The sequence below is a fragment of the Blennius ocellaris genome (assembly GCF_963422515.1).
Source record: "Blennius ocellaris genome assembly, chromosome: 21".
In the NCBI taxonomy this organism is placed as follows: Eukaryota; Metazoa; Chordata; class Actinopteri; order Blenniiformes; family Blenniidae; genus Blennius; species Blennius ocellaris.
The window spans coordinates 9,167,374-9,179,650 of NC_137670.1; the positions used below are offsets into that span (position 1 = coordinate 9,167,374).

General features: G+C 39.7%; 1 protein-coding gene across 1 annotated transcript in view; it reads right to left on the reverse strand.

The window, feature by feature from the left end:
• Window positions 1-8,889, reverse strand: part of pemt (phosphatidylethanolamine N-methyltransferase) — a 65,998-nt gene extending 57,109 nt beyond the window's left edge. Inside the window, exons 1-2 of the mRNA XM_080517237.1 lie at window positions 8,709-8,889; window positions 4,346-4,453 (exon numbers count right to left, since the gene is read on the reverse strand). Coding sequence (XP_080373363.1) covers window positions 4,346-4,453; window positions 8,709-8,807 — 207 coding nt within the window. The 5' untranslated portion in view covers window positions 8,808-8,889. The remainder of the gene's footprint in view (window positions 1-4,345; window positions 4,454-8,708) is intronic.
• Between the last annotated feature and the right edge of the window lie 3,388 nt (window positions 8,890-12,277).

Here is a 12,277-nt window from a genome sequence, read left to right on the forward strand (position 1 = left end):
CCTTAAATACCCATTAAGTAATAAGAGTCCAGTACAGGCACAAAATGTAGACAGTCTTACTTTTAGCAGCAAGAGATAGCAGCTTGATTTGCATACGTTTGTTTCACAGGCCTTAGTTCAGAGGCAAGCTGATCAAAATAGCATCTTTATTGCTGTCACTGATGGTCTGCTTCAACCCTGGCAGCGACTGATAATGTTGATGAAGGAGGGTTTGGGTGAGAGCTCCATGGCGAGTCCATTAGAGTCAGAAGGTTGATGCTTCCCTGAATAGGTACTAGGGTCATAAAATTGTACAGAAATTGATGAATGAAAATTGAGACACAGGTCGTGGAATTACATTACCCAGCTAAAATAGAAATGCAAGAAGATCTTTTGACTTTTGTATATCTTAACACAATGGCCCTGATATGCACTTTCAGCACATCGATTTGGCTGAAACAAGACGGAACATAAAGCACTTCAACCACTTTCTTTCATAAAAGTGTCGTCTATATACATGTTCCTTAGACCACGTGTAGGAAAAAGAGGGTACAGGTTAGCTCCTTGAGGAGCTAAACCAATTTCTTTGAGCCTCTAAACCTGAGCCCAGCACGTGACAGACATAATCAGAGATATTAGAACACAATGGCTCCAAATACCTAATTTCAGTATAACCACTTCACCTACATATCTCGCCTCAGTTCAGATGAGAAGCCCGATAAAATCAAAATGGGTCGCCATGGCACATACAGACAAAACGCCGAGATGTTTCATTATCCTTGTGTTTATGACACTTTCATCAGTCCTAGTGGTGTTTGCCTCAATACGCCCCATTACAGCCACTTCCAGCTCATCTTCCAGCACAATGCTTGAAGAAAGGGTGATTTGGAATCATGTGCAGGGCCAAGAACACCTCAGTGACATTTACTTGAATTCAAATAACTGGCCTTAATTTGTCCTCTCCTTTTAACAAACGACATGTGATTAAATGACCAACGTTTTCCCCTAAGCTGTAGATGATGGTAATTTTCACAAAGAAATTGCATTATTAAAAAAAAGCATGATTATCATCATTCCAAAGAATGAAAAGTAGAACACAATCATGAAAACTATTAAATTGTAGCCCACAGAAAAGTAGCAAATTGTAAAAAAAAAAAGGGACTACTTGACCCCAATAACATTTGTCATCAATCATGAAGTGATTCAAAAAAACTCCAATATGCACTTACTGCGGCTCTTGTATTGAAGAATGCAAAGAGCTGTACAATGCAACCGCTGTACAATGCAAGGTACAATGCAACCAAGACACATCATTGGGATGCTCCAGATCTTAAAATAGACATCACCATCACAACCATCAACTATCACAATATAAATGTTTTTCCGTGATCAGAATGGTGAAATCTGCGTTTTTATTTTACAATTTCCGTCAAATGAATAAAAACAACTGCCTTTATGAAAGACCTAAAAATGCATACATTTTGAAACGACATTTAATATAAAACACGAACATGTGCAGGTATAAATACCGCGGGCGTTCTGGTCTCATGGAGAATAAATTGTCTACCAACAGTCTGTTTCCCATGTGAACAACTATTAACATAAAAAAAAAAAGCTCTGAAATACCAAAAAACAGATTTGGGATTTTTGTGAGGTCCAAGATGTGAATGCAAGTGTGTGTGGTTGCATATTGAGACATAATAGCTGCTTCAAGTCTACCCGTCTTGTATACCGCTTATATCACCAATCCATTACAGGACAAATACAGAGACAGACAACCACATTTATGGGCAATTTAGCTCGCAAATTTGGACTGTGGGAGGAAACCAGAGTACCCGGAAGAAACCCACACACTGCAATGCTCCTTGTCGTCCTTAATGCTTTGACCTATCAGCGTGTCACCTGGCCTGTACGTCCCAAGTTATATAAGGTTTTTCTCAACAGCGAATAGGATTGGCCGACATTAACAATGAGCCGAGACATGCAGAAAGTCTTTCGGTTAAGTCAACAAACAGAAAACAAACAAGTGCTTGTACAGTAATATGCCATGTCCAAATGAAATATTATTGCACAATAACAACACCTGCTGACGCTACACCCTGGCTTTAGGATTACATCAGAAGACAGACAGAAACTACATGCAACACCAATATTAACATTCCCCAGGAGTCTGGGTTTAGAGATTTCATCCGGGTGGTAAAGTAAAGGTTGTCACACGGTAATTAAAGGCGTTATTCAAGGTGAAAAGATCACGCTGACCACGGGCGGCTGGAGCTGCCACAGAGGCATCCGTGAGAGTCACGAAGAATGGGACGTGAAAGAGGTTATTTGTAAAAATGACTGAAATTTCCCAAAAAAAATGTTACTCCGAGTTCCGAGCAACAAAGATTAGCCCTCAACTGCAATTGACGGAGTGACTGATCGGCTGTTGTATTTTTACCTTTCACTGACAGAAGACTGCAGGATTTGTAGGACTAAGATTCCTTAAAGATATTCAGAGAAGCTGAACTTAGTTAATTTCCCTGTTGCATGCCAAAATATATTATCCACTAAAATCACTACCAAGTAAATATGTCTATGCAATATTTGGACCCTGATAACATGTTAAATATGTGGTGAATATACATGTTTGACATTTGAATTGTATTAGTTTATGGAACAAAGCCTAAGATTATAAGGAATGAAACTCATACAAGAATGGATTACAAGCCTTTTAATACACTGCTCAATTACATAAAAATAAGTCCTGTGGATGAGGAATAAAAGGTGCAAAGAGGTTTTATGTTGGGGTTTTTTTCAAATGGCTTTGCCTAATTGTAGTCTTGTGTAAGACTGCAAGAACACTTAGACTGTACCATGTTGGCATAGTTCACTCACTAATTGTCATCTTGGAAAAGATGTGCAATGACTAAAAGCTTAAGTGTGACCTTGATATCTAGAATGAGAATAAAAGACGGCGCTACTTCTCTAAAAAGGATCCATGATGTTGACCCTTTCAACAGTGGGCTCCAATCATTGGCAACCATATTATGTAATATATGTAAGATTTTTGAGAAATACATTGAAAAGTCTGAGATCAAATTCCGACGTCCGTGCAATCTGAAAACAGGCTTGTGTCTTTTACCAGTTTCGGTGAGGATGGTCAGACACTTTGCCCTGATCTGAAGTTTCGATTGTCCATCTATAGAAGTAAAAATGGTTTTCAGCTCCAGACGGAACACAGCAACAGGATGTTATCCGTGAATTTGCATAAAACTCTCGAATTTGTTCAGATGGCCAGACCAAAGATGGGAGTTTGCTCGGCAAAATTGAACAAATTGAGACGTTTTGATAGATTTGTGATTAGTTTTGGAAATCCTCACTTCACCTTTATTCCCGGTTCACATAAAGTAGTCTTTTAGTCTCTCAGGACTTGCTGGCTACGGCTCCATTTACAGGGCACGTGAAAATGCATTGTGTTTTGCGTTTTTCATTCGAGAGAAACTTTGAAAACGATTGTTTGTTTACATGGAAACTGCAGAAACGCTGTAAAACGATGGAGTTAGCGTGCCAGGCCGCTTTGCAGTGATTTGTCTTCCCCCTCTTTTCCCATTAAAAAAAAAAAAAAGATATCAATGGCATAACAGTCAAAAGCAAGAGCAAAGTTTCCCTTGCTTTAATTAACTGTAAAAAATCTATCAGTGACGTCAATGTGGTGATCCTCAGCTCTGATTAAGTGGCTGTCTTACACTCAGACTTGATGTCGAAACAAGCTTTATGAAATCCATTTTCCGCTATTTAGAATTTGATAAACTTGTACCATTGTTAAAATCAAATGGTCTGAAAGGGCCATAAGAGCATTTCTATATAAAACATTGATCAGCAAATACTGGAAACCAATCAGAGTAGAGCAAAAGTAGGACATAAGGGGCCAGATATTATTCAATTCACAACAATAAGTTCTTCAATACTATAGGAATAAATTATTTTGCGTAAAAAAAAATAATAATAAAGCCTTCAGATTGTAATAATGCAAATCAAATTGTAAAACATAAACAATGATTCCCTCATTAATTTTTCATGAACCGTACTTGCCGTATCTTCTCAGCTCTGAATGATAGCTAATTTTCCTCAGTTGCTTCTGGCAAAAACAAACAAACAAACAGTCCAGCATTTACAGTTCAAACTCACACACGTGTAGGTGTGAAACTTTTTCTAACGCAGTTTTAGTTCATCGTTTTTTCACTTGTAAATACTGTCTTGTAAATGGGACCGGAAGCTTCAGGAAACAAGGGTTCGACCATCACAAATTATAAAACAACTTCATAAAGAGGTTTTGATGCAATTGTGTGTAATGTTATTAGATAAGATCACCAGAGGTTCTTACCACGTTCCAGAACAAAGGATTGAAAACGATGGCGATCACAGCAATGCAGAAACCGGAGTCCTGGAAGTTGATGCGTTTTAGGAGTTCCTCCATTGGTGCAAGGTCTATCTGTGAAGGAAAATCCACAAGGAGCTAGGTGTTAGGAGAAAATAACAGAGAAAAACCACTTTATATATGAAAGTTTATTCGAATACAAAAGGTTGTTTTGTATAGGCAAGATGTACAGACATGAGAGGTCAGCACAATAACATTTTCCACCTGCTTCAAATTGAACCACTTGAACCGTCATGTTGATGTTCAGTTCTTTAAAATGTCTTCTATCAACCAAAACATTCCACTGAGCAGGAGCTTATATGTGCCACAAATGATCTTGCATTTAAAAGTACAGTGAGTTAGACTCTTGATAACACGAACGTTGGCAGCCATAAAACATTTCCTTCATGTTTCTTTGGGAAAAAAGAAAATCAGGCTCGACCTGAAACACCTCGATTCGCTCCGTCGCCTCATTTCTTCTCTCAAACGACGATCTTTCAGGTTGGATCTCCAATCTCCGTTTCCAGATTTCACCAAGTCATCAACTTGCGCTCTTTAATCACTCCTGCTGTGACGTCTATAGCCACTAGCGAGTCCAATAAACCCTTTAAAGAATGATTATTGCGGGAAGTTGAGACAGGACCCGTTGGGTTGACGGTGTTTGAAGCCATTCAAGTTTCCTCACATGTTTTATAGATATTGTTTTATGTCCACTAAACCTGTTTCCGGGGCTTTCCGTTACATCTTATTTTTAACAATAAATGGTCTGTCTTGTCGCGCGCAATTTTATGACGGGGCCTTAAGACTCTGGACAGTCATCAGACCCGCTCCCACTTTATTTCTCATTTCACCTACTTGCCATAGAATGTCGCGAACATGCATATACCCTTCATTGATTCTTCACAAGCCTTTTAGGCTCTACAGTTTGTTTTTGTCCTTAATGACGTTTGATCGTCTCCGGCCTGCAGAGTGAGAAGACAAGACGCCTTTGCAGCTCAGTCACCGCAGAGCGCTGCGACATTGATTAAATCCCATAATGAATATTAGCACTGTGAGCGAAGCAGGGCAATATAACCACTGCCCTCAAGTGAATCCCATATTTTGTAACAGAGCACAGTGGTGAAAGGAGATTTTTCTTGTGATCACACACTGGAGCCTCTCCTCAGTGTGGTTTTCCACTTTACACCGGTTAATGACAGCAATGAAGAACACCGGAGTTATGTCTCTGGGGTCAATGTCCTCAGGTTGCATCAGTTCTGTCGTTTGCATGAGTTTCGTTTCTGCATTAAAGGCCACAAGGGCATTGGTTCCATCAGCCAAACTGCTGCTCAAGGATCCCGATACCCTCTTCATACAGAAAATTAAAGCCGAATTGGGTAAAGAAATTGAGATCTATTTGGTTTGAGCCTCAGAATTGAGAGTTGCTGAACAGTTTTTCACAAACTGCTCATGGTGCTCACGAGGACATGGACAGCTCATGCTGACGTTCATATTTAAATTATGTGACGATGATGTGGAATCATTTCGTTCAGGGGTTTAAAACTAATTTGGATTCACAGGCCATATCCCACCGAATGTAATTTAAACAGAGCTACGGCAGTGGAAAGAATTCACAACAACCTATGAATATTGAAATAACATGGTCCTTTACTTCAGTGCAAAAAAACATATATAGCCTGAAGATGTTGATATTTTCTAGAGTTGACAAGATCTGTTATGAACAATTATAACTGCATGACATCAGGTGAACATGCATTGATCCATTCCAGGCATTAATAAAGAATTTCCACAGTTTTGAAGTCTTAATACTTTAAGACAAATAGACACAGACAACTAATTTGACGTTAACTGGAGACTCTAAATTGTCTGTCGGTAGGAATGAGACTGCATGTTTCTCTGGTGACCTGTTCAGCTCATGTCCATCGCCCAAGAGATCAGCTCCAGCGCCCAGAAACCCTGAAGGTACGAGATGAATGGACACTTTTGTTCATAAGGCCTGGTGTTGTATTATCCATCTCAATTCCGGCCTGAAAGCATGAAGTCCACGTCTTTTATGCTTGCGGCAAATTTCAACATGGGAAACAAGACAAGTTGGTTGTCCACCTCTTTGTTGACGGTTTGCTTGCAACCTTGCATAACTCTGCAGTGGCCATTGAAAGTCCTTCCTCGACAAATTGATTCATATCATGCCAATCCAAACACAGGACACTTCACATTACACAGTTCTGCCATCTTTTAAATCTATGCGGAATATGTAGAATAGAAGTTGGCTTGTTTTAAAACTCCCTTTACCCATTAATCAAAAATAAGTCAAAATCAAACTGTTAATTAAATAATAACTGACTGCTGAAGTAGTGTGTCAGTAACTGAAATGTGTTTACCTTCTCCAAAAATAAGGCAGAATGCATGCTGGGAAATACAAGTCTGGTAATCAAGTCATGTTTTCTCCTTTTTTGCTTGCGTCTAATGATCCTTGAGAATTGCTTTTTCTTTTAAGACTCTGTCAAGGTTAAACTGGAACGTTTTTGAAAAGCTGCGTTTTCAGTGGCTCCACCAGCGTTGTCACGTAAATGGACCCCCAAAAATGCAAAACAAGAGTTTTGAGTTTTCACTTAAAAATCAATGCAAACGGGGCCTTAGAGTCCAGGAAATGCAGTAGGAGCCAACTGTCAGCATGTTCAAATTTAAAAACGCAGCCTGCACATGTGCCACATCAGCATTTTCAGAAAGTTGCATTTTATCTCTGTTGACAGTTGGGAGGCATTTTTCAAAATGAATGAAGCACCATTGTTGTTCAAAGAATTCTGACAGGTAAAGGCACATGTGGGATTTTCATTCAAATCAATCACAAGATTAGTCCATCTCCTGGAAAGCTCTGATTTATGTCTTAATAAACACTTGTTTTCAATTACTGTTGTGGCTGACCAAAACCCAAAGCCTTCAGTAGGCAGGTACAGATGAATACAGGAGGTCTGTCAAGATGCTTGATGATTCCATATGACAGAAAGGAGATTGGAAACACGGTTCAGGTTGCTTCGTCACGCACCATCTTAAATCTTGATACTGTGCACGTGAATGAAAGATCATCGCAGAACTGATTCAGCAAAGGGCAGCATTGATATACGTAGGCTCTGCAATGACGAAAACATGGAATACTTTTGTTGGGGTATTTTTTGGGGGGCTTTTTGTTTCCATGACAACACAGCTCGATAAATCAGTGACAGTGAATGAGCACAGGCCCTTATACTTGCATCCACTCATGTATTTCCTTTATTCACTTACTCAGCATCAGGAGGTTTTACTACTTTACTAATTTAATTTAAAAAAAACTGAAATTCAACACCTACATGAAGACAATAACAAAATTATCTTACTGCCATCTGAAAAATACTCCAAGAATTAGAGGATTTCAGACTGAACAAGATTCAGAGAATCTTGTGTATCTATTTTCAGGCTGTATTATTTGAACTGTAAGTTTACGGGCCTCAGTAAAAAACACAAATCTGCAGCTCATCCGGAGTCCTCACCAACACAAAGACGGTGCAGCACATTACACCTGAGCATCAACCTCTGCACTCGCTATCTGTGTGTTTAAAAGGATCCACTTCAAAATTTGACTTCTGGGCTATAAATCTTAGAACGATCATCTTGGGCCTAAAATCATCTCAGGTTTATTCGTAGAATATGAAACATCCAGACCTCTGAGGTCTTGAGAAAAAGGTTTACCAAGTGATTCATAGTCAAATGAAACAAGATGAAGCAGCTGTTAGTTCCTATGTTACGCACTGGACACATTCACTTCCTTTAAATTAAGATTTAATGCAGTTATTAGTTCATGCTGATCATCTGACAATATATTTGACTTGTTTTATGATAGTTTAATAAATTGTTTACATTATTTATTCTCCTTTGCATGCCTCTTGATCACGTTGTTTTCATGGATTTAGACTATTTTGATGCAAAGTACTGAACTGCCATGTGCAATTGCATTTCTATAGCACCATTCGAACACAACCGCATGATTTATGTGGTGTAATACAAATATCTTCATATCAGATGTGTTTTGGTTGTTTACGAGTGATGAAGTGTCTTCTGTGGTCATTGCGCTCATTTGTTGATTTATGTCATTGTTGTCATTACTGTCGGTTTAATTTCATGTGCCCATGACTCTCACGGGTTTTGGCAACCAACCCAGTCTATGCCACGAATCTCGCGAGATATCAGCCACACCGTCTGCCTTCCCTGCTCGTGTTGTTTACCTTCACTCCGGCGCATGCATGCGGCTCATCGTCCAGCAACAACCCTTTTGTCACAGTGTTTTCGGTTTTACCTTCGAGTAATCGACGTTGTTGAGCCCTCCGCAGCAGTCCAGCGGCTCGGCACGGGGGTCTCCGGTACGCGGGTCTCCGGTGGTAGCGGCGACGCTCATACACGCGGAGTGACCTCTGACACCCCCCGGAGCTCACGTGCGAGTGTATTTGTGGCCGCGTTGCACAATAGAGTGCAAAGGTCCAAATTGTCACTTCACGCAGCCTGCGGATGTCATGATTAGTGACATTTGGTCCAGATAGCCTCTAACCCCGCGCGGTGCATTCTGGGAAATGTAGTTATGCACAGCAGCACACTCAGTGCACTAAACCTGTTTTCGATTTTTGTTTTCATGTTTTTGTTATTGTGCAGTTTATTCTCTATCTCCGAAAGAGTTTTAACAGTGTCTTCTATTTTTTTTTATATTCCACTCTTATTCTGTTCTGTTTATTTAGATTTTACGCCTTTGCGCAGCAGTGACCCCTGCAGGCTGAATGTGGTCATGGCACCTTACCGTCATTACATTTCAAATAAACTTTATTATTCCTTTGATGAAAACTTTTAATAAAATTTGAAAAATAGGCAAATTTTTGGCTCTGGGCTCAGAAAATCAACATCAGGAGTGTAAACTGAACTTTTGTTCACAATTTGTTAATGAATATGCAACTATATCATAATTAAAATAACTCACCAACTGTTATTAACACTAATAACACTAAAATAACTAGTTATTTGGGCCTGTTTTTCTCCACTGTTGTGCCTGTATTTGAATTGTATTGCTATTATTTTGGTATAATAGTTTTCTTTTTCTGTATTCAACCATTTCTGTGTTGTTGTTTGCGCTCACCTTTCTTACATTTGCTTCTCATCGTTATCCGTTTCACCCCCCCTTAATGTCTAGTTTATCCTCCTTACACGAATATCATTTTCTAATGAATGCCTTTTCCTTTGATTGCTCATTCACTATCTCTTTATATCTGTTTAAAAAGTTTTTCCTTTCCTTTTCTAATTTTCCACCTAAACCACATTTTGATTCTCTCCAGTCTTCTTCCTTCCTTCCTTATTTACTCTACTTTTCTATTATTAACATTTTTGTGTTCCGTTTTCTCAGTCTCTTGATGAAATACCAGTTCGAAACTACTTGTGCATCTTTTCTTGATTCAGTCTCCATCTGATATGTAACCGTCCACCTCAACTAAATTCTTTTATTCCCTCAATTCTTCCGATTAAATTTATTAACTACTTCATTTACATGTCCTCCTTTCATCCTCACCCTTACTTTTTGTTTTTCCTCCCTCATCTTTTCCAGTCCCGCTCCACCCCCCGCCAATTGTTTGGCCTCGGTCTAACCGGCCAGAGGACGCCCCATGTGGAGGGAGAGATAGAAGGAAGCGTGGAACAGCCAGCGAGGCCTCCTGACCGAGCATACAGTCGCTTCATCAGAGCGTCTAAGGCCTGAGCGCCGCGCCGCCAAATGAGAGGAGCATGACATGGAGCCGGCAGGTGAAGATTACTGCTGTAATTGAGCTCTCTCTCCTCCCTGTTACCGCTGCAGCAACACTTCTTCTTCATCTTGTTGTCTTGACATGAATGCAGCATGTGCATCAAGACACAGGTACAACTGTGATTCCAGAAAAGTTGGGACGTGATTAACTGTACCCAAATCAGGATTTATTATATGAACAAATTAATCCAAATACAGCTCATTTATATCTGCCGGGAGGTTCATGTTATTACTATTCATGGTTTGTTGGTTGTGCCAGTAGAAGCCTTCCACTTTGTTCCTGCTTTGCGAGATTTTTTGTGGATTGATGCACATGCTTATGAATCCACTGAGCAAACAACGTCCACAGACATGCAAGACACATCTGTCCTGGCCATAATCTAGACTCTTAAATGACACATAAAAACCATGGACATCTGTCAACCAGTTCTGCCTGTCAAACAGACACCCAGAATCAGTTAAAAGTGACAGGTCACAACCTGTCTGTGAAGTCCAACTGCCTGCATAATTATTGATTTGTCATTAAAATAACGAGGGAAGTAGATCATGACAGACATTGTGCATTAAACTTCACATGCTGTCTCCTCTTGCCTGAGTCATGGCCAGTTAAATGGTTCAATGCCTTGTGACCGAAACGTACGTCTTCATGGAGAAACTTGGGGAGGTCATTCTGGCCCCTCTGAGGACATCTTCTGGATGTATAGAGAGGACGTCTTTTAGATGTGTTTTGGACCACTTTTGGCTCAGTGGGAAGTTTTATTGTGCATTAACGTCAACTCACGTACATCGTTAGTTGCAATTCAGTTTGAGTTTTCATAGTGCAATCAGAGCACAGCAAACTTCATGTCGTGCCCAAAGTTTATTAGATTAATGTCGCATAGTGTGGATAGCTGTGCTCCAACACCACCAAGCCCCAGGAGAATATGGACTGCGCAGTGGCAGCGTTTCAGAATCATTACACTTTCCTCCGTTTTCATGGAGACGGCATCTAAAAGTCTCATTTGTGTAAATGGATCCCCAAAAAGCAACAAAAGTTTTCCTTTTTTCACTTGAAAATGTGTAATTGGGACCGTATAGTCCAGGAAATACGGTAGGGGCCCACTGTCAACATGTTCAAAGTTAAAAACACGGTCTGTCCTCATGCTCTCCCACTTCAGTCGGTGTAGCCTGGAGCTATGACGTGTGTCTTAATAAACGCCGTTGTTGTCTTTAATTACCGTCACAGAACAAAAGCCAAGGCCTTCAGGAGGCTGGTGGATCAGTGGCTTTTATGCCGTGTCACCATCTGTTAACAACGTGCGTTTGTTTGATGATCCCACATGACAGGAGTGGGAGGGGGTCTGGAAGCGCGGCTCGGGCCGCTTAGTCACAGTCACTATCTCGCAAACCTCATTACCGCTTCAGCATGTTCATCACGAGAGCGATTTAGCGTAAATGTACAGAGGAAAGAGCAGCGATGATTTCACATCCAGTTAGTGAACAGTAGATTATCCCTGCAGGAGGTTTTTTTCGGAATTCATTAAAGGCAATATCACTGTGTGTGTTTGTTTATCTTGAAGCATTGAAGCAAGAGATCCATGATGCAGCAGTGAAAGGTTAGATATCGTAAATTAGCATTCCACATCGTTTTTGGTATTTACAGTTTTTATAGACATAATCCAAAGACAGTATTTAGCACATTTCATTGGATCGTGCATTGAAATAGATTCTCAGAAGTGGCATAATGTTGAATTTTCAAATTGTCAAATTTCAACTTGATCAAGTTTTACCTATTTTAACCAGTCGGTCATCAGATCATTAAATAACATTTGTGTTTTAATCCCCATCACATCCTGTCTTGTTCTTTTGCATGTCATAGTGTGTTTTAGTTTGTGGACAATTTAAGAAGTGTATTTCCAAAGCTGTAATGCCAATATCAACATATTTGCTATTATTGTGGTTAATGGCAAACTACAAAAATGTACTTTATTTAACTTTTATGGTTTAGGAGATGATATTTGACATTTCTTTAAAAAAATATGTGGTGTTTCATATAATATTTAATCAAAAAGTACAAAGCATACTTTCATAATGTTTCTGTGAAAAGC